General features: G+C 41.5%; 1 protein-coding gene across 6 annotated transcripts in view; it reads left to right on the top strand.

Annotated features, from left to right (window-relative positions):
- Positions 1-23775, top strand: part of RABGAP1L (RAB GTPase activating protein 1 like) — a 140542-nt gene that overhangs the window by 92327 nt on the left and 24440 nt on the right. For 4 of the 6 annotated variants that reach the window (XM_035123633.2, XM_035123631.2, XM_035123632.2 and 1 more), the window contains one exon: positions 7601-7729. In XM_035123633.2, the coding sequence (XP_034979524.2) occupies positions 7601-7729 (129 nt within the window). Of the gene's footprint in view, positions 1-824; positions 3411-7600; positions 7730-7966; positions 15497-23775 lie in introns of those variants that run through there. The other 2 variants (XM_035123638.2, XM_035123639.2) reach the window with 2 other exon arrangements.

Here is a 23775-nt window from a genome sequence, read left to right as displayed (position 1 = left end):
CAAGGTCCCGATGGATGCAAGCAATTTTATCCTCAATATGCTTTGCAAACAAGTAACAGTGAGTTGCTGTTAATTTTGCCACCTCCTTCGGGCCAGACTGTAATGGACCCCACATTTCCCGGAAAAGCTCTACTGGACGGCACAATGATAATGCAATGGAAGAAGCCAAGTAGTCCTTCTTTTCAGCCTTCACTGCCACTAGGTAGACTTGATGATGAGCCCTCACGTGTTCGATTGCATTCAACCAGATTTTCCCTCCACGTGTGTTCTAGTATACCAAGGAGCCAAACGGGCTCCACAAAGTGAAAGAGGGTGCGATTGTGTCACTGGTCTGAGCCATTCGGTTGTTCCAGAGGGTCAGCCAGAGTTTCGACAGGAGCATCAGTCCTATCGGGTGGGAAATCCCCCAGAGCTGCCTGGAAGCCCATTGACTCCATCAGTCTCTGAGGGCAGACCATCCTAATAGGTTTCCTGCCTCTTTGGAGGGGGAAAGGTGCTGAAAGCCTAAACATCATCAGGAAGTGATCTGACCATGATAAGGGACTGATGCCAATATCCCTCAGATCACCCTCTTCCTGCCCAGTTGAGAAAATAAGGTCCAGAGTGTGGCTTGCCACGTGTGTTGGGCCATTGACATGTTCATCATGGCAGTTAGGAAGTCCTGAACCACCCCAGAGCCGGTCACCTCAGTATGGATGTTGAAGCCCCCCCAGAACCAACAGTCTGGGAGTCTCCAACACTGCCACTGCTCAACACCAGGAACACACACTCTAATTCCCACCCAACTGGACTGGACGGGGGGGGGGGGGGAGAGAGAGAGAATATCTCTATAGACCACAGCAACTCTCCCTACCCCACCCTCAAGTCTTGCCTGATGCTGCACTGAGTACCGAGGTGGGCACATCTGGGTGAGACCGACTCTACCCTGCTCACCCACTCAGGTCTCAGTGATGCAGGCCAGATTGGCCTCCTCATCTGTAATCAGGTCATGGATGAGAGGGTCCTTATTCACAGTATTTTTAACAATGTGATTTAATGGTTGCAGCCTGGCCTGGATCCTTAGGGTGAAGGGTGGGTTATTATTTTAAGTTTCAGGGTCAGCAAGAAGTAGAATGGCATCTTAATCACATAGGGCAAGTTTATGTTCAGAGTCTTTACATTTTAATCCTTTAAGTCTGGGGGTTTGCTGAACAGTAAGCTAGGGGAGAGAACAGGCCTGCCTGCAGCCTTGATATAAGTAGAATTGTTGTGATTTTATCCTATTAGTAATGACATGAAGCTTAGGAATGGAATCAAGAATTATATGGTCAAGTTAGACAGAACTATAATGAGAAATTCATTTACAATAATCAGCAAATTCACAACACTGTTTTCTGAAGGGTTGTTGCATGTAGGTGTATATGGTCTCTGATCTTGTGCTATACCCACACTGCTTTTTGTAATCAGTCTTTGATAAGATAATTTCTGCTCCATTCCAGAAAATCACCAGTCTTCATCTATGTTTGTCTTCGGCGATATGCTGGATTTAATATACTTTAACTAAATAATTTTTCCTTGTTGATAAACCTTTGTTTTAGATGTTCTTCTTTAGTCGTGTGATGGTGGTGTATCTCCCCCCCCCCCAAAAAAAAATTGGGGCAGGGTTGGTTGGAGGGGTAGTTTTTTTAAATTAAAAAGTCCACTCACCACCCAGAATATACGTAAAACCAGTTTCATATGCAGAATCCAGCATTCCCCTTATTGAGGTGAATTCTTGGTAAATTATGGTACACATGGTCATGGTAACTGTGTCTGTCTGTATGTCTGGGTCATGGCTAATATAAGCAAATCAAGCAGAATCTTTGTCTAGGAGACAGAGACATCTGATTTTATCCCAGCCACATTGAAATCTGTGACATGACAATATGGGCATGTAATATGTGGCTCATTATCTACAGGCCGTAGGCTCTTTAATGAGAAATATAGATGTTGTTAAAAACAAGGTGACTACAAATATAATGTCTTTATAGACAACAGATTACCGTATCTACAATGAAGAAAAGAAAATGAAGTCTAAATAATCAGGCACTTTAAATTTGTTAGATTAGATTTACATCTGAATGTTTAGCAATTTCAAAAAAAAAAATCAGTATTGTGAAACGTGTGTTAAATGTCCCGTATGCTAATAATATTTGCATATATCTCCAATGAAACTATCCTTTGAAGTTTGCTGCATCACATTTTCCAATCAGTATTGCTCCTTTTACCCAGTATGCTTATTTTATGTTTTTAGAGCAGTTCTCCATTTCCCCACATACAGCTGCTCTGAAGCTTTTCCACCATGGAAGCTGTAACTTAGTGCTGTACAGAGAATAGGAATACAGTCTACCATTTCAGATGATCATGCATCAGTAGCGCCCAGCTGTTTTGTTCTTCCATTGGTCTTGCATTCGTACAGCAATCTGGGTGGGACTGATGGGTCTCCCCTCCCTTCCTCTCCCTCTGCTTTAGTATGCCTAGGCAGGATCACATCTTTATTTGAAAGCAGATATTTATTGAGGCCAGTATTTTGTGTGGCTATCAGCCTGACTTCTTCCTAGCAAGAGACACTGAGACTACAATGTGTCTGCAGGCTTGGGTAGCTGTCAGACTAATGTAGACGGAAGGTGGATTGGGAGGGGAGCTCATCTGTCCAAGAGCTCACTATTGGCTTCTTATTACAGCATTCTCCTCTGAGACACCCTCTGCATGCTCATTCACCTACCTCCGCCTCTCCCTTCCCCCTCCTTTTCTACCCCTTCATTACTGATTCACAGCGAGAGGCAGCAGCAGCAGCTTAGACACGCTTGTCACGAATCTAGGATTGCAATGAGCTCATCCTTTTTCTCTTTGCAGCTTTACAACTGGCCTGAGCTTTTTGCTCTTGCTGCTGCTCCTGTCTGCTCCTACACACATTCAGAGGCAGGCTGGGCCATCGCAGCCTTTTTCTGCATCATTCTCTGCCATTTCGCCTGTTTTCAGACATTTTTAGATCCATCTCTTTAAGTTTTTATTTTTGGTCTTTTTTGAATTACCAGCTTCTTCTGTGCTTTTTAGCAAATATGTTTTCTGTTTTTTGAGCCTGTACCTGAAAGTCCCTGGTGTAGACAGTAAATGTATTGGTCTTTCAGAGACCTAAAGCTGGCTCCGATAATAACCACCGTGTGAAATTGTGGCTTAAGGGAACAGTGCTTCTCACTCTGGATACTTGCTGTTTTTTGCTGATGGAAGAAGGGGTGCCTTGCCCAACCCCAGCTCCCAAGCTTGCACCACCCATCAGAAAGTCCCAGGATATACATGATGAAAGAAGCAAGCTTGTGAATGAGTATGCCTGTCGAGTGTTGGAACTTCTGGGAATGGGGCATCGCCTGTTTGTTCCCCGGCTTCTTGCGGTGAGATTCTGGTTTTCTAGAAATAGACGCATAGCAAATCTGCCATTCTTATCACTCAGCTGTCTCAAAGGATCCATTTCATGGGTGGTTGCATGAGGGTAACCCTAATTTATGCAGTGCATTTAGGACATAATGATTCTTGGTTGTCTTCTGTATAGGCTTAGATTACCTTCTGAGTAATTGCCTCCTCTCTACTTGCCAATGGTGTCATAGTTGAATCTGATTTTCCAGTGGATTTCCTAGCGTCCTCAAATGTTTAAGACTTGATGATATTATTATTATTATTATTATTATTATTATTACTACTACTACTACTACTACCATTATTATTAAACATCATTACAGTAAATTCATTGTACTAGCCATTGGCCTTTGCAATTTGCAGATGTTAGCAGCATCATTATTAGCATCAACACGATCTATTCTGCCATATTATGAAGGTGCAAACTATCTTTTCTACATTCTTGGTAAGCAGTAATAGTGCAAATCGAATGTTTGTGTCATTGATTATGAGAATAGGGCTGGTAGGAAGTGATAAGTTGAATTTTTGATCTGAAATTATTAAAAAGTGTTCTCTTAACAATTAGAACAAATTAACTATGTCCATGTACAACCTTCAGAACTGCAAATGACAGGCAAATCGTACAGGTTTGATTGATCCAAACTTATCCCTAAAATTATTTTAGTTCATCTAGATATTAATTAACAGGTATCTAGTCCATCAGTTTACTTTATACACTGCCCAAATGACATTAAATCATCTTCACACTATATTAAAAAATAAAGCCAAAACAAAACCCATAAGCTCTCTGTTTCTGACTCTCAGTATTTACAGTGTATATCCAGGACTTGATGGTGTTGCAATTTTTCATTGTCTGGTTTATAATCCATCAGATTCCTAAGACTTTCATTGGTTTCAGAATTTCATTATTTCATGCAATAATTTCTGTTACTCTGATATTGTTGCTAAATAGAAGAGCAACTCTGTTGCTTTGTCTGTCCTGAAAATATTTAAGAATCTGTTTTGCCACAAGTATTGTCAGTATGATGTATACCAGGTTGAAAAAGAACACACATTACTAGCTACAACTTAGTCTTCTACAAAAAAATAATAGTGTATATGAATTCAGCAGATCAGATACCATCACCTGTGGGTGGAACCTGGAATGTTTTGTTTACCTCAACAGCTTCCCTCAACGAACTTTGTCAACATTTAAAATGTGAGATTTGATGTTGTATTTCTTGGTGCGATTCAACAACCTTGTAAATCTAGGGGAAGAACCTCAATAATCTTCATAAGAATGTAAGACCAGACTATCATCCAGAGGCTTGTCTAGGCTAATGTTCAGTTTCCAATAGCGGCCACCAGGAGCCTCTAGAAGCTCACAAGCAGGGCCTTCTACAGTTGGTCCACAGTATCTCCCATTCAGGTCTAGTATTTGAGGGATGCTGCCTCTGGACATGGTGATTCCATTGAGCTATTATAATGAAGAGCTGCAGAAAGATGAGGAAAAGATTGTCCCATATTTTTTTTAAAGCCGCTTAAGCTAGCAGCCATCATACCATCTATGTTCTATTTTCTTACCTGAGACATCAATAATTTTCATTGGATTACAACCTTTAGGCACCATCCATAATTTTGTAAACATCTGTCATATTCCACCTTGTGCACGTTCTAATCACCAACCTCTCTATTTTCTCCTCATAGGGAAGGTACCCTAACATCATTTTAGTTTCCTTTTTCTGGAGTTTTCCCCATTCTGTGATGCCTTTTGGAAATGGGGCAACCAGAGCTGGACACAGTATTCTAAATGCAGTCATGCCATGGGTGCATGTTATCTTGTTCTCTTTTAGTCCTTTTCCTAATAGTTCCTCTCCTCTGGTCCTATCTCCCTTTCACTCCTCTGTGTTGATGCTTTTAGTCAGCTTTCCACTATTACCATCTTTCTGAATTATTTAACCATTATTTTAGAGCCCATTAAAGCAATTGTGAATCTAGGGTTTTTGTCCCAGTCTGTATCGCTTTGCACTTGCTTATGTTGTTCTGTCATTTTGGTGTCCATTGCACAGTCCTTGAATAACATTGATTCCACTACAGTGGGGAGGAATTGCTGGCTTATTGCTGCTACCCACCCACCCCATTTAGTGAGTTCCAGTGTCTCCTGTACTCATCCTATAACTACTAAATTTCTGTGAAAGGTAATAGTTAAAGATCCTCCCCTTATCAACCATATAATTCCATCAATAGATTTCTTAACATTCTCAAAAAAATATATATAAAAAATAGATTGCATAAAAGATTCTGTGGTGGCTCACTTGTGACTTCCTTGATCAACTGAAAAAAACAACCCTGTAAACTTGAAGCAATACAGTCAGATATACATGAAATCTGCTATCTCAGTATCACATAACCAGTATTTTACATGCTCCAAAGTTTATGTTTTTCACATACAAATTATGAAGTATCATGCCAGACACTTCTAGGACTTTTAAATGAGATTTTGCCCCCCCCCACTACCAGCCAGTTCCAGGGATCCCTGTAAATGTTCAGTCTGTCAGTCCAGTCATTTAATTTAGGTTTTCTACATGGGGTGAGGAGGAGTAATTTCTCCTCCCCCACCCAATTCTTTCGCCATACACTTCCTACTAAGAGAGCCACAAAGTTGTTGTTGTGCACAAAAAGATATCCTAAATATTGTAGGTTTTTACCACTATCCCTGCAGCCTGGTATTGTTGCTTTTTAAATACATACCAGAGATTTTCTAGTGTTCCTGATACGTGGAAAAGAGAGAAGGGGAAAGAACATTCAAATATTACACACTTCAGGCTAATTTTGCTGGTGCTCAAAATAATTTTATGAATGTATTAACTGATATAGGCCCATTCTCTCTAAGATTCACATACATTATTATTAACAACTCTATTTAAGGAAAAAAGCCAGAAAATTTTGGACATTGTAATTACAACCTGCCTACACATCATGCTAAACCACAGGTTGGCATTATGTGACCAAACCCTGAAGAGTCTGAGTATCATGTGATTCCTACTTTTTCTTCCTTTTTAAACAACAACTACAACAACAACAACAACAACAACAACAACAACCGTAGTTTGCTATTTAATCTGAACCAAGCAAACTATGATTGATTGAGAAATGGGAACCAAAGGTAAGAATCACAAGGCTGGGGAGAGAATGTGCAAGTCTGAGGCAACAGGAGTTATCCCATTGAATTCAATGTCTAATCACAGGCAAGGCAAAATTTAGTTGGTTATGTGTCCTTTTTTCTTTTTTTTTGAGAGCTGCTTTCTGAGCTGAAATAGAGCAGCTAAAGTATCACTACTGTTTATGTGTACAGGTACAAAGTTGCCTTTCTTTGTAATCAGAGCTGCAGTCTGCAGATTTAAGAAGGCAGTTTAGAAAGAAAGAAATCATGATTCATCATGGAAAACAAATTAGACACCTCTCTTCCATTGCCCTATCTGTAATTCTCTTGCCAAATTTATTTAGCAGCACACATTCAGGAGGTTTGGGGATATTGGGGCTTGTTCCTTCTGTTCATAAAGCAACTGGGCAAGACAAGATGACCACTGTAACCCCAGCAGTGACAAATGGTTCTATCAAATGACTCCTCTTCCCTTCCCTCATTGCTGTTTGAGATACAGTGGATTGCATTTCTGTTTCAGTGCGTACTGTCTCAAAATGTGCATATTGCTCATGGCTTCCTAAATGTTGTACTTTCTGATCTGGAAATACTTTCTGATTATCCTAGATTAATTGAAATTTTCTCTGGATACTCAGAGACATTAAAAGCTTTTTCAAATTTTGAGGCTGAGCTTTGTCTTAAATTAAGTCTTCTCAAAGTTAAGAGCCTATATGTTGTTTTTAGCAGAACTAATACTTTAATATTGAGAGAATGTTGTTGATTATAGCTGGTGTGTGTTTCTTGGCATATGTATTTTTATTTATTTATTTACAAGTACTTTTCAGATTTCTATGTTGACACTCACATCACTCTGTTTGCAATATCTGAAAAATAGGGATATTGTGTTTACAAAAAAATAGGGATTTGTGTTTACATCAATGCAATAGGCCATTAAATGTATTCAATAGATGATGAGTCCAGCCCTTAACAGAGCCAGTGTGTCTGTCTTCTGTGCTTACACCACTTCTCCAATGTGTTTCCTTACAGACCTCCAAGGAGGATCTTCTGCAAGCTGATTTTGAAGGAGCTTTGAAGTTCTTTAGGGTACAGCTGCCCAAGAGGTACAGAGCTGAAGAGAACGCTAGGAGGCTTATGGAACAGGCTTGCAATGTAAAGGTAAGGGCTATCATTTTGTCTGTAAATAAGGTAAAATTAGCCCCTAGCAGTGGAATTAGCAGTTGGATCAAAAAGCCGTGGCAGAGCTTTTTTATATTATAAAACTAAACATCTTTAGGGTTGCCATATTTCAAAAAGTAAAAACCAGGACACCCCATAAGTTGTTGAGCGTTATTTTAGGAAACCACCGCAATTGTTGCGCTTTCTTTAGACAAACCTCAAAGTTGTTGAGGTTTTTTTTTTTTTACGGTTTATTTGTCAAAGATCCAGGACAAACTGCTGCCTGCCGTATGGCAGCCCTAATCTAGGTTGGGCCATTATTTTTCTATATTCTGTATTTTCCCCACTGCTGCTGCCCTGAACTTTGAATAATACAGCCTGTTATAATTGAGAAATCTGGATCTATAGCTTAATCTTAATTTCATTGAAAAACTTTCAGTCATACATAAGCCCATTGATAATGGCAGCTGTATCACATTGACTGTAAAGAATGGTCTGGGCATGTTTACAGGTTATACCCAGGTTTTCCCTGGGAAGGACATTCAACAGGAGGGGTGGTTACTGGCACACTTTCTCTTTCTAACTTGTTCCATGGAGGTCAGTGTGAGGACACTCTTACCAGAGAGTACTGATTATTATGGGAGACAACATTTAAATGGATAGATTTGTCTCATTTATTTTCTCTTATTAGTTAATTCAGATCCCCAGATAACTTGGTTGGATGGGTGGTATATAATATAATAATAAAAATAAAAAGCAAAGCTTGTTGCAGCTGCTTCTTTGGCTGGTGGATGTGGCTGGATTGACACCCCCCCCCCAAAAAAAATGCAATGGTGCTTAGTGCTTATATTTTGTTGATCTGTATACAATGTTTGTATTTGAGATTTTTATACTTTCTTGACACCATTTTGTTTGTGTTCACTTTTTTGGTTAAGGTTATCAGCTTTCCCATTATTTTTTTAATGTGTAGTGATTCAAGATCAATAAGAAAGATTTAAACCATTTACCAGAAACATTGCCAGAGCTCAGGCAATTGGCAAAGTACAAAATAGCTGAATCTTAACATTTTGCTTACCCGATCCTTAGTTCCTGCAACCACCCCCCTTGCAGCTCTGCAATCCAGGGAAAACATTGTTCCTTAAGTGAATCCAATTCCTTAGAGAGAGTATGTGGAAGTATAATTGTATGAGGAGAATAGATTAAGAAGCTGCTCCTCTTCCTCCACTTCAGATCATAGTGGCTGCATTGTGTGAAAAACAAAACAAAAAATAATTGGTAGTGTCTTGAGTTGTTTGGGAAAACTGACCATGTGCCCTGTGCTGTGATTTCCTCCTTTCCAGCAAATGATGTCAGTGTCACAACTGCTTCCTCCTTCTCTTGACTGATGTCATGGCAATATCATGTGGCAACTATGTATCTAAAGTTCTTCCCAAATAAACAAAATGTCAGATCTCACTATGCTAGCAGACTGCATCAGGAGGCAGGGAGGAGTGTGGTTTCATTCCCAGGATAAGAGACGTTTTAGGAGGCTAATAGCTCCTCACATCCATCTCCAGGAAAGATGCAAAGTCCAGTTTATACTTGACAGTCTTGTAAGCACTGCCTTTATGTTTTTATTTAACTTCATCTACACAAGATGAAGGGACGCAAGTGGCGCTGTGGGTTAAACCTTGCTGATCAGAAGGTCGGCGGTTCGAATCCCTGCGACGAAGTGAGCTCCCGTTGCTCGGTCCCAGCTCCTGCCAACCTAGCAGTTTGAAAGCACGTCAAAGTGCAAGTAGATAAATAGGTACTGCTCCGGCAGGAAGGTAAACGGCATTTCCATGTGCTGCTCTGGTTCGCCAAAAGTGGCTTTGTCATGCTGGCCACATGACCTGGAAGATGTACACTGGCTCCCTCGGCCAATAATGCGAGATGAGCGTGCAACCCCAGAGTCGGTCACAACTGGACCTAATGGTCAGGGGTCCCTTTACCTTTACCCAAGATGGAGGTGTTGATGTTTGGTGGTTCAGCAGATCTCAGAATAGGAAGGCAACCTATTCTGTATGAGGTTGCAGTCCCCCTTGTTTCAAAAGTTCAGGAACTCTTCTTCTGGATCTGGTGCTATTTCTGTTAATACTTTCCCCCATTAGATCTTTTCAACGTGTCACAATGCCATTTGGTGTCAAATACAATTATTAGCAGGGGGGAATTGCTTGAGACAAAATGGCACTCCTGGGAGACTGTCATGTTATTGAGGATAAAGGAAAAGATGACTCCTCAGTGGAAGCAAAGTTGATGTTAGGACAGTTAGTGCTTGAGGATACATTTTATATCTATTTAATTCTAGTATTTGCTAATCTGGTTTTATTACATTTGAATTGCTGAAAATAGTGACTAAATGAGCAGAGGAGGTGATTGCATTTTCAGTACTGATTAAATTATTTTACCAGGTTTACCTAGGAATGTTGTCACTGTTCCTGTTGAAAAGTGGGACTTTATATTCAATAATTTTTTTGGAATATGTTAATCTTATCTGACTTTCCCCCATTTTTGCCTTTACCACCTCAGTTTTGCATGCAATTCCTTCAGAAAAATACTAATGCTATGTTGCTTTAGCTATTCCTTGGCAAGCCTGTTGCTTAGCAACTGCCAAAATAACAAAGGGGGCCATATCTAGCCATTTTCCTGGAGCAGCTTCTCATTTCTTCCTATTTCTTTTGCCACCACAGTTAAACATTCACTTCATTCTTCACATGGAGGTAAAACTCTGAAGCTGCGTACTTGTATCTGACATGTGCTTTGTTCTCTCTCCACCACATGCAACTCCCCATTTGTGCATGGGTTGCGTTGTGGGTCATTGCACATGTCAGCTGTCATGCATAAGCCTCTTCCACACACACCCCACCCCCTTCCGGGGCCAAATATGGCACACGTTTCTGTGGTTGTGCACCAATCAGACACACGCAAAATGGATACCGCCTGTATTATTATTCTCATAAATCAAATACTCGTGACCAGACACTCTGGGTTGCATTTCAGTTTGCCAGGTAGAATGATTCATCCTCTCCTCCCTCTGCATGCTATTCTGAGGTTCTCCCAACCTCCCCAGAACCAGTTTTGGGGGTGCATGAGGGAGAGGGGGGAAAGTCCCGTAGCATAAATGGAAGTCCTTGTACTGCTGACTGGGCTCCTTGAGTGAATCCTGCCCACAGTCACACAATAGCATACTTTCAACCTGTTCCCCAAGTACTTTGGCTGCTTCAGTTTCACACTGATCTGGTTTGCATATCTCAGTAAGCCATAGTCTAAAGCAAAGTATGGCTTAATGTGAATGAGCAACATTACATGCATGCTGCTCAAATTGTGCCTGACCTGCTGTACCATTTGGTGAGGTGAAAGGAAACAAACCACAGCTCATTATAGTCATACCTCAGGTTGAGTACGCTGCGGGTTGCGTACTTTTGGGTTGTGTACTCGGCAGACCCGGAAGTGTTTACTTCTGGGTTCCGCCATGCGCGCATGCGCAGAAGTGTCCTGTGCACTTCGCGCATGCGCAGAAGCGCTCTATCAGCGCTTCGGCATGCGCTAAGGCGTCGCTCGGGTTAAGTACTTTTCGGGGTGCGAACGGCACCCCAGAACAGATTGGGTACTTAACCCGAGGTACCACTGTCCATATGAACCAGTCTTTGTGGTTTGCTTCTTTCCAGCCTCTTGGTGTTTGCCTTCTAGGAAGGAGGCAGATCTCTCTATTGCAACTCAGGGCTAGGAGCCACCAGGCAAGATACCTGCTTCTGCTAGCCCAGTGGCATTTCTGGCTTCCCCCACCCTCTGTGTCTTAAATGGGGAATTAACCATGTTGGTGTGTAAAGGAGAGGTTTGGAAAAGAGGATCCTTGCAATTTTTACTTTGGTGGACTAAAACTCCCATTGCATCTCATGGCTTAAATACAGAGCTTGCGGAATAAAGTGTGTGTGTGTTTGTGTGTTTCTGTTTAAACAAGAGCCTGGAAAACGTAATCTTCACTGTGCCAATGTCCCCAATTCTGCTGCACAGTTGATCTTGTGTGTTGATGTTAATGTTATGTGTTGCTACAAACTCTTAAACGGCTTTTCTTTGTTTCTGTACAAGCAAAAATGTTTTGTGGCATGTTAAGGAGTAACAAATTGTATAATGGGTAAGCATTGGTGAGATGCATACAGCATGGAGTGTCAAATGCATCATTAACATTGGCTGTTGTCAAGAGCAGTTCACAACAAGCCTAGAAACACCTACAGTACTTTAGCTTTGGTTTCTATCTTAATTTCTAACAAATGATATAGTTGCTCATTTGTTGGACTTGTGTTCTTTATTTGAATGACATTCTCTCAGGGACTGCAGTCAATACTTAAAGTGTCATACTTAATGACATCATTGGGACTCCCCTGCAACATCACTGGGGGCTGCCCCCAGGGTCTCAGTTTGGGGCAGTGTTCATGACCTGGCAATCCTACCTCAGACCAAACTTTTCCTGAACATATAGGCTTTTTTAAAAAAAGTAAGGCAATTCTGCACTAGCTGGATCAGTGGTCTGATCTAGCAGGGCCCTCTTCTCTAGTTTTACCTCAACACAAAATGCCTTGTTAACAGTGAGTTAAAATCTTACAGTCTAGTGTAGAGTGTGTGCATATGTGTGCATGAAAATTTATAACTAGTGTTTCAGTTTAGAACCATAAATGCGATCTAGAATAAAGGGTGTAAAACCACTTCCGTCATTACTTCTGCTGTAGCATCATTGTGAAATGTTAATGCTGTACTGTCTTAATATTCGGTTGGAAGCCGCCCAGAGTGGCTGGGGAAACCCAGCCAGATGGGCGGGGTATAAATAATAAATAATAATAATAATAAAGCAGTAGCCGTTGGATTAGTCACTGTGGTCTCAGTAAACTATTCTGCAGAAATGGTTTGAAATTTCTTAAAGGATCTCTGCAGATGGGAATGTCTGCACCTGGAATCAAATGTGGCTTTCCTGGAAAATAGACAGACTATTTACAAAGAATAAGTCCTCTATTTCCAGTTTGTTAAAATGTTGCACGAGAGAATTTCAGAGACTACCTTCCAAGTATGCTTGGAGGTTTCTCCTTCCCTTCCCTGCCAAGCAACTCATTAAGAGTAGAGGGAAGCAGAGAGTGGAGTGACTCCTGTCTCCTGATCTGTCTCCTAGGAAGCCATTGTAGCAAGCTAAAAGAAAGGAGCTAGTGGGTGCATTTTTGTTAATTAAGTATAGTAGAGGAAATGAATGTTGTGGCTATTGTCATTTCTTAAGAATAGAAAGGGACATACTATGATGCTTGAAAAGTGGTTTACAAAAAGAAGACAAATTTTAAATGAAAATATACAATACTTTAAACCATACAAGAAGTTAAAATACTAAAAACAGATTAAAATTCACACCACAAGAATGCTTTTAGCAAGCGTTGAAAAGAATACAGTACAGTGAATACATCTGCTAGATATCCATAGGCAGGCAGTTCCAAAATGTAGGTGCTGCCACATTAAAAGGATAGGGTGGAATATACAAAAATCTGACTCCCAATATTTTTGCCGTCAAATGATTAACTTAAAAGATACCTGAATACTATTGACATGTTTTTAAGGGTTGCTTTTTTGGGTGGAGATCTTGCATTCTTCACCTCCTCCTTTGATCCCGCTGCAGAATTTGAAGAAAGGAGTGTATATAGTTGTAATGGATGTGATGGATGTTGTAATTTCATCCCTTCCTGGAAGGGAACATGGGATCAACAGCAGTCTTTGTCCACCCGCCATGTGCCACACACATTATCATACTCCCAAGCTGAGTCATTGTGATGGTGAAACTACAAAGGCAGGCAGCTTTCACTTCTAGAAAGCATTTTCTACCAGGAAGTTGAAGCAAAGATGAAGGGAGAAATGCTTCCCTGGACCTAGTACTGTAGCATGCTTAGGAAAACAGAGTGCAAGTTTTAGAAGCTCAGGTAGGAATTAGGTTCACTGGAATCCAAAAAGAATTGTTTGTTTACTGCTTAGATCTGAACTACTACCCTGGGAAAACAAGTAAGATTAACCTAGCTTCAGTATCACAGAACTACATTGTTACAAGTTTCAAACAGGATGCATAGGTTTCTCATTGCACTTCGTGGGTTAAACGTGACCAGTAGCTCTTAAGGATTTCTTAAGAGGATTTCTTTGCATTTTGCCTGCCTTAAGCCTATTACCGGTCAAATTCTGTGCTGTTTCCTAGCAATAGCAAGTGGTTTTTACTCCTCCTTTATTAAAACAGAAATGTTTTTTTTATCCACCATGTTACAGCTTTGTCCCAGCTTCCCTGTGTAATAGCAAACAACACCTGTTGCTCTTGAGAGGGACCCCTGAGGAAAACAGGATGAAAAGACAAGCAGTTTTCTTTGGTTTTATTCGGCAGGGGGGGGGGGAATCATGTGACAAAATTGCAACAGTTTGGATCAGGAAATACCATATGACTTTTGTGGTGACCAAAATATACTCTCATTCGTGATAAATGTCAGATATATATCTGTCCTTAAAGTTGGAAGAAAATGCTATAGAACAGGGCAAAACATGCAGTAAGTAAGTCAGGAATGGGTCCTTTGATCTTTTCTCCTTTCTGTTCTTAATGTAAGAATATTGCTTTTTGGTTAACAGCTTCTTGTTATTTGGAGGGTAGGCATGGAGTTTTACATGATTTTGCATGTCTTGGCAAAACTATAGTTGAACATTCTCAAATGTTTCAGATTTTGGTGCATTTTTTCCTTTTTTATAAACACTGGTCTGAAATTACAAAGTAGAAAGACACTGTAAGGAAGATTTTCTTTCTGTGCTCTTCTGTTTCTGTGCTCTACTGTTTTGATGAACAAAGGCATACATTTTCTTGTGAATGAGGGCCATGTAGATGAGATTTTATCCTTTTGAGGTATGATCTTACTCTCTGACTAACAGTGAAAACTTGTCGCTGTGATCTTACAGGTATATAAGATTGTTTCAATGCAGCAATATAAAAGGCTGATGAGGCCCTGTATTTCTGTTTTATGTCAGAATAATTCAAAAAGAAACAAAAGCAGACCCTACACCAGACCAAACCTGCCAAAGAAAAAACACCATTTCCTCAGGTATCTGATAAGAGATTCTGAAAAATCCCAAGAGTGGCAGAATACTGTTCACTCCTTCTGTGGGAATCTGTGGGATAAGCATAAAGCAAATCGTCTTGTGAAATCTGTCCTCCTCCACTAAAAAGAATCTTTTTACTGTGGTGAAATATTCCATTTAAAGAACAAGAAGTTGTGGGGAAGCACAAGAGAGAACTCTGTTATGAACTGAAGTTTTTTGATTTAACCCTGCTTCTTTTGGATTTTAATTACTGGGAAAAAAGACTTTCCTTAGCGAATGACTGTTTTATTATCTGAGCATATGAACAGGTGTTACAACTATGCATTTCCTGCAAAGATAAGGAAGATTCCCAGAGGAACGCAACATACAGGAGCTTGGGCTGCCTGCTGTGTTTCTTTGCTTTTTTGTTCCTTCTCTGACACTCCACCCACTTAGTCTCTTCAAGTGGGTGTGGACAATCGACACACAGCTGAGCTAATTCTTTGTCGTTGGATACTGAACCTGTTGCTGGCACTGCTAACAGAGTGTGCTGACAAAATGATGGAAGAAATTTCTATTGTGGTGGCCTACGACTCCCATGTTTTTAGCAAGCTATATGATGAAGACTTTATGGCCAGCCTGGTTGCAGTCAGCAAACCCAAATATGTGGTAGGTGTCTAGATTGTGAAATACTGTTCTATTTTTTTTCCTTCAGTACCATTTTTTCTTCAATGTCTGTAGTAGGGAAATGATTCTACTTGCTCTTTCTCCTTTAGACCTCATCTTCTTGACAAGGTTCTTGAATAGTACTGTGCTAAAAACCTCTCACACTGTCAAATGTATATTTTTGTCGAACACCCATGGATTCTTATCACACTGCTCATGCCTGGTGTTGTTACACTAAAAGAGATTCTGCTGATGCCTCAAGGCAGCCTATAGCTGGTCTGGCCTTGCTTAACCTGTAGGACTAGTGAACTTAATTTGCACAAGAAAGGTTCTTCTTCAACTTAATTTTATTTATGTTTATGTAAGAGAGATGGAGGGATGCGGGTGGCGCTGTGGTCTAAACCACAGAGCCTAGGACTTGCCAATCAGAAGGTCGGCGGTTCGAATCCCCACGATGGGGTGAGCTCCCGTTGCTCGGTCCCAGCTCCTGCTAACCTAGCAGTTCAAAAGCACGTCAAAGTGCAAGTAGATAAATAGGTACCGCTCTGGCAAGAAGGTAAACAACGTTTCCGTGCGCTGCTCTGGTTCACCAGAAGCGACTTAGTCATGCTGGCCATATTGACCTGGAAGCTGTCTGCGGACAAACGCTGGCTCCCTTGGCCAGTAAAGCGAGATGAGCGCCACAACCCCAGAGTCGTCCACGACTGGACTTAGCAGTCAGGGGTCCCTTTACCTTTAAGAGAGATGGAAGTGAACGTGTGTGATATAGTTTGTTTTATTTGGCAATGGGAATTGAGGAGTTAAGCTTCATGGAAAAAGTGGGTTTGGGGAAGAATTTTTTTTGGGTATGTGATGCTTAAGTTTCATGGAAGTGGCTATTGTGCTGCTTATGCAAGAACTGAGTGGATTTATTATTGGGAATGTTAATTCTCATTCTATCTATCTGCAAAAGTACATGCTTAAAGAAGTTTAAATGATGTAATCTGCAGTTGAGGTACATTCCATTTAGGAAGCAGTCAAACTTAACATTGAAATTTTTATCCATATCCAAAAATCTATGCCTGCTCAAGCGGTGTTTTGCCCCCTTGAATTATATTAGAATTGGATAATAATAGGAAGGAAAGTCTTATTAACAGAAAGGATTACAATTTTGTGATTATAATAATCATAGTGATAACAATATGCAATTAATCAAGATAATCTAGAGACTTGCAATCGTGGGGGGAAATACTAGCTTTATTAGACAAAAAGAAGCAAGAATACAATCTGACATTTTCATGATGCAGTTGTGATTTTTTTATTGTGTTTTGGAGAGAATGTGTACATCCATGCAGGTTTACTTCATCAAAAGTAGATGTAGCTATAATAGCATTTATATGGTGTTGAAATTCTAGACATATACTATTGCAGTAACCTTTACAGTCTTCTCTGTAAAAGAGCAGGGCTTTGAAAACGGCAGGGGCAGAGCAGAGGGAAAGAGGCTTATCTAAGACCATCTACTAAGTTTGTAGCTGAGGTGAGAGTTGAATTGGGGATTTCCATGACCACATTATAAATTTTAGCATGATGCCAGATAGAAATCATTTTTTATCACTGTAAGATGACATGCCCTTATATTCCCTCTTCTGTTAAAAACTGGAGAAAATGTCACCTCCCACCAAAATAGGAGGTGACTTTAAATACTAGGGAGACTTTAAACACGGTACTACTTTTTTCATGAATGCAAAGGAAAGTGTAATGGATGTGAGGTGGCTGCTCACGAGTAATGACGCTAGAATCTAGCCTGTCTTTTACAGGTTTTATTGTGCCAATTACCGTGTTTCTCTGAAAATAAGCCATACCCCAAAAATAAGCCATAGTGATAGGCAGTTCAACATTGTAGGTTAAACTGTACCATACTTAAATAAATAAATAAATAAATAAATAAATAAATAAATAAATAAGACATCCCCTGAAAATAAGCCACTGTTGTTGTTTTTTGAGGAAAAATAAATATAAGACGGTGTCTTACTTTTGGAGAAACACTGTATGTACAGTGCAGAGCTAACTAAAACACGTCCATCTCAGTCACTCGCAGAATCTGGGAGTGTCCCCTTCTTGTTGTGACCCCGACAAAGGAACTTGGGCACCCCTAAGTGCCTCCTACCATCTTTGCATTTGCCCCCCCCCCCCGACGCAGCTCAGGCGCCGGAACTGGTGTCTCTCTTTCAGAATCCTCTCCTCTGAGGTGGAGCTGGGGCTCCTTGCTTGCATCCCTGACCCCTCTCTCCTCCTGGCTAACCTCCCCCCCCTTCCACCTCATTGGACGACTCGCTGCTGCTTCGGCTGGATGATGTACTGCTGGAGAGGAGGGGCCGGGACTCCCTGTAACCCGATCTGGCACCCCCTCCTCCCGCGAAGCCTCTGAGTGTCCCCTGACATCCATCCCCTCCCCAAAACCCCCCTCCTCCCCTGAGGTGGGTTGTTCACAAGGTGATGGTGGGAAGCCTCTGAAGGACGCCTCCTCCTCATCCGTGGTGCCAAACACTTGTGCCCAGTCCTTGGAGATGGTGGGTGACACAGGAAAGCCCACAAAGGATTCTTCATCTGAGTCCGTGTCCTCAAACACCGCTTGCCACTCTCTGCCTCCTGCGTCCCCCGAAGAGTGTTCCCACTCCCCATTGCTCTCCGCTTGCCTTTCAGAATGGAACCCCCAGAACTCCTCTTCGCTATCTGTGGGTGCAAAAACCTCTCCTCTACCCACATTCTGGGTGGCTTAGCCTGTGTGGGAACAGAGAATGGAAATCCTGTATGAGGTATTCCTCAGTGAGACTATCTGCCGGCACCCAAGTATTGTCTGATTCAGGGGGGCCCTCCCAAGCAACCAGGTACTCCAACCGTGGGGTTGTCGTGTAACTGTTTGAGAATGCAGGCCTTCAAAGCCTCCCCGGCACATATAATGTCCCCTTGTGAAAAAGCATGCCCCTTTTTCCTCGAACCCTTGCCTTCCCAGAGCTCCAGCAGCTTGTTTTGTGCGAAATCATCTTCCCTGGTGAGTCTGGCCAGTTCAGCTTCCCCCACCTCTCCTCTGAGGTGGAGCTGGGGCTCCTTGCTTGCATCCCTGACCCCTCTCTCCTCCTGGCTAACCTCCCCCCCTTCCACCTCATTGGACGACTCACTTCTGCCTCGGCTGGATGATGTACAGCTGGAGAGGAAGGGTCGGGACTCCCTGTAACCTGATCTGGCACCCCCCTCCTCCCGCGAAGCCTCTGAGCGTCCCCTGACAGAAAGCAAGATTTCAATGCTTAGCTGTTTTGCTTAGTGGTACCTCGACTTACGAATGACTCGACAACCGAATTTTTTGACTTACGAATGGGGCAAATGGCCGCAAGCTTATTAATTTCTCGACATCCGAATGGAAACCGCGGCGGTTTTAGATAGGGTTTTTTCAACTTACGAATTTTTAGATGGGGTTGCTTCGACTTACGAATTTTTCCATTTCCAATGCATTCCTATGGAAAATCGCGTTTCCAATGACGCTTTTCGACTTAACGAATTTTTTGACCTACGAAGGTGCCTTCGGAATGGATTAAATTCGTAAGTCGAGGCACCACTGTATTCTCAATTTGCAGGGTTTTGTTATGTAGTTAAAAGTTTTAAATTGTCTAATTTCTCTGCTTCCTCACAAAGCTTGTAGCATCATACCTGGTGTTCCAGTTCTCATGGCCAAACGACATGTGAGGTTAAACGCACTTTTGCACCTAATGTGCAGGTGTTTTAAATTGCATCAGCTGTGGGGATTGATATTAATAGAATCAGTGCAGGCATGGAGGGAGAATATTAAGTTTCCTCATCAAAACCCCTCTTTTGAAGCCCGTATTGTTTGTGGGCAAATTCCCCACTGGTGCCTCATGAAAAAGTCCTTGATAGAAAGTTATAGAGAAAGTCAACAGTGGAGTCAGAGACGGCTATCCAATCTGAATAGTACTTTGCAAACAACCATTTATAATTTCTAAGAATTGTTTAGCCTCTTCATTATTTTATTATTCTTCAGAAATACATTTATTTTAAAGGGATGCCCAATCTATATAAAATGTTTCTTCAGTGAGAAACCTCAACTCCGTTTGTTTATTTAATACTTCTGGATGTGTATCAACTAAAATTTCCATTTCTTTTTCACTTACATTTTCAAGATGGATGTGTATATTCCAGCACTCTTAACATTTACTACTATGGCCTGGTTTGCACAGTGTGGTAAATCAGATTATGATTTATCAGGACAGTGTGAACATGTGGGCTCCTGGAGGGGAGCTTCCAGCTGCTTTGCCCCTCCCTAGTCTTTTCTTAAGTCTTTGCCATGTGTGTTGTTCGAACTTGTGCTTGTGCTTAAAATCTCTCCTGACTAGTCATGCGCTTTAGCCAAGAACAAACATACAAGTGCAGTCCCAGGTTTGTCTTATGGTGCCTTGCCAGTGTGCCTCAATCTTACAAAGTTGCAGTGCTTTTTTCTGGGGGGATGGAGGGGGACGCATACCCCTAAACATTTTGTGAATCTAAGTTTTGGCTCATTGAGGGGCAGTATTTCAATATGAGTAGGAAAATGAGAGTACACCTAAACATATTTTTTTTAGAAGAAAAGCACTCCAAAGTTGATCCTGTAAGCACCTTCAGTGCCAGTAGCACATTCTTGATTTATGCCAGAATCCTCTGCACGTCTACTCAGAAGTAAGACCCATTGAGTTCAATGGAGTTTAATCTCAGGCAAATGGGTATAGGATTATAACCTTATTCCCCCAAAAGCCTTAAAAGTTTTCCTCAAAAAACCAGCCATGCCATATTCTTCAATTTCTCCAGAGGCACCTCTTAATTTCACATTGCAACTCCTCACCATAGAATTCAGTTCTTGTTCTGTTTGCCTTCTTTGTCTTTTTGTATATGCTTCTTTATAGGTACCTTTTGTAATGACACCTTATGCTGTCCCCTCTCCATTTTCTTTCTCTGTTTGTTCTATGATTTTTTTTGTAGATTTTTAATCTCTCTTTGCTTTCTAATCTATAGACTCTCTTGATCCCCTTAGATAAAGATTTTATATCCTCAGCTTTTGATAAAATGACTCTCCCTCTCCTTTTCTTGTCAAACTTCTTAGTCCCATTTTAAAGTAATAATGGAGTATCAACATTCTTAGGGAAATCTTTAAAAAATAAATAAACCTAAGAGGGCAGCCCTATCCCCCGCCCAACAGCTCAATGAGGACTGAATATGCTCTAGAGCAGGCATCCCCAAACTGCGGCCCTCCAGATGTTTTGGCCTACAACTCCCATAATCCCTAGCTAAGAGGACCAGTGGTCAGGGATGATGGGAATTGTAGTACAAAACATCTGGAGGGCTGAAGTTTGGGGATGCCTGCTCTAGAGCCAAGAAATGTTGAGTGTCTGTTGGAAAAGAAGCACTGGAATGTGTGTGCACTGGTGGAGCAGGGGCGGGGCTAGCGCACGTTCTGCAGGCGTAGCACGCCTCCCGTAGGGGCATGGTGTGCGTTCTGGGGGCATGGTGCATGTTCTTGGGGCGTGGTGTGCGTTCTGGGGGCGTGGTGCCCTCAGGATTGCGCTGCCCGGGGCAGAGTGCCCCCATTGCCTCTCCCTTCCTACGCCCCTGTTTTTGTGTGTGTAGTACAGTGGTACCTCTACTTACGAATTTAATGGGTTCCAAACGCACATTCGTAAGTCGAAACGATTTGTAAGTCGAATCCCATAGGAATGCATTGGGAGGAAAAAATTGTAAGTCAAAGCAACCCTATCTAAAAATTCGTAAGTAGAAAAAATCCTATCTAAACCTCATCCAAGATGGCGCACGGAGCTCCATTCGTAAGTAGAGTTATTTGTAAGTAGAGGTACCACTGTATAATAGTCTCCTGGAGGAAGACATGACTGACTGGTAACCATGAGCAGACCACTTTTATTAAATTTTGCACCTTTATTGTGCAATCTTTTTTTTTTGCAGGTCCTACATGTAAGCCCTAGTGTGTAGCAATAGCCATTATTACCAAGACATTTGGTTCAGCTAGACTCTGCATGTATCCTGGAACAGTGTGTGTGTTTTAGCTTGCTCGGTTGAAAGAGTAGAGGGCCACTGCAAAATAACAGAGAAGGCAAGTTTGATTTCAGCAGAATACTTACAGCAGCAAGCGTCACATGGTGCAACTCAGGAAACTACTTCTTTTTGCTCTCCTGTTCTTGGGACAGGTACCAGTAGCTATCAGTGTCTTGCTTCTCCCTACTATCATTTCTTGCTGCCTTTCAACCTTCCCATTATGCAAAGCCTACTTGTCTGTATTCAGACTCTTTCCCTGGTGCATTTAGGCTTCCACTGCAATTCAACTGGTTCCTAGCACCCACTTGAATTTCATACAGGGCAGACTCTCCACTTCTGACTCTCTAATGGAGCTAAACATGGAATTGGAGCTTGGACACCTAGGCTAGTGATATATGTACACTCATTTCTATGTTATGGTAAACACATTCACATGTCATGAGCCGAAACAAGCCACAGTGAGCCATGGATTTTGAACACAGCCTCCCTTCTCTCACAGGGCTGGAAGAAGAACTTCAGAAGCATTGGCTTTCAATTTTGGTTAACCACTGTGTGGCATGTTATCTAGACTCAGAGGGGTGGTTAATATTAACTTATATTTGTTTCAGCAAGTGAGCTTCAGCAAACATGCTTTGAAGTTGGCTTGTTTGAAACTAGCCATAGTTAATATTATCTGCAGTTATTTGGGCTTTATGACACAACAAACTGGTTGACCAAATCTGAAAGCAAAGCTTCCAAGATGGAGGAGAGTGCATGCACGTCGTGTAGTAGCAATTAACAGTAATTTTACTTATTGCTGTTCCCTCAAAAGCCAACTTTAGTGTTTCTGACACTGCCCTTGCAAACTCTTGAATCTTCATTTGCAATCTTCATTAGTGGCAATGCTTTCCACACCAGCTTATACACTACCCTGTATTTTCTGTTATCGTCTTGCTTCTGTTGACAGAAGGGTAGTGGCAAAACATCAGGGAATATAAGATGTGCATTTGCTGAGAGGTATCCTAGCAACATGTTAGGAATCTGCTGTGTCCCCATGAAAACATCAGCATGCTGAGGAGGGCATAGAAGGCCGTCTGATGTGCTTTGCATCTGTTCTTCGGGATCTGGATTTTAAGTGTGTGACCAGAGTTTTAAAAGCCAAGGATATATAGGAAAAAGAATATGGGTTTAAAAAACATTTTTTGCTTAGATCTGCCCCTATTTTTTCCTGACTCATCAAATTGAAGCATTTTTTGCCTCTGAAGTATACTGAATTAAGGTTGTCTTGGTAGCTAGGGAAGGGGTCTTTTGCCTTCTGTTTTATCTTCACTTGTAAAAACTGAACATTATTGCAAATCCTGAATTTTTTCTTTTGTAAAGAAATTGACAAAGTCATTTGAAAGAGCAACATTAAGACTGCAGTTCCACCTTCTCTCCCCAAGAGCAGTTGTGCTAATGCAATTGTTGGACTCAATAGAATTTAATTTAATATTTATTGACACACTATCAGTGTTCACATGTAGCATCAAACCATGGTTTAATTCTACATATGTGATCTGCAGTAAGCCCAAGTGAAATGCTGGACCCATGCACTACCTTCTTCTGCATGGCCAGGAGCAGGATTTTGTCAGAGATGAATCCTGAATTTTGTCACAGTAAAAATTCTGGCTTACAACAAACTTTAAGCAGCCCAGCTTCATACATCATCAGGAGATTTGGAGTGAACTGTCATAAAAATGCAGATGACATCCAGCTCTATCTATTGTTTCATCTGAATCAGAGAGGTGGTAGAGGTGCTGGACCAGTGCATGGAGGTAGTGATGGCTTGGATGTAGTTCAATAGACTGAAGCTGAATCCTGGACAGAGAGGTGTTATGTATTCCAGATGCTCATGTCGAGGAGGTAGGAAAGTAGCCTGCCCTGGATAGGGTTGCACTCCCTTGGAAGGAGCAAGTTTGCAATTTGGGAGTGCTCCTCAATTTAACACTGTCACGAGAGGCTCAGGTGACCTCAGTGGCTAGGAGTGCCTTTTTCTGCTCCAACTGGTTTGCCAGCTGCAATCCCTTTTGGACGTAATAATAATAATAATAATAATAATAATAATAATTTATTATTTATACTCCACCCATCTGGCTGGGTTTTCCCAGCCCCTCTGGACAGCTTCCTACTGAATATTAAAACCAACACACCATGCTGTAGTTAATTTCCAGGTTAGATTGAAGATGATTTGAAAG

Source organism: Zootoca vivipara, chromosome 7 (genome assembly GCF_963506605.1).
Source record: "Zootoca vivipara chromosome 7, rZooViv1.1, whole genome shotgun sequence".
Classification (NCBI taxonomy): domain Eukaryota; kingdom Metazoa; phylum Chordata; class Lepidosauria; order Squamata; family Lacertidae; genus Zootoca; species Zootoca vivipara.
This window is presented reverse-complemented; position numbering and strand designations above follow the sequence as displayed.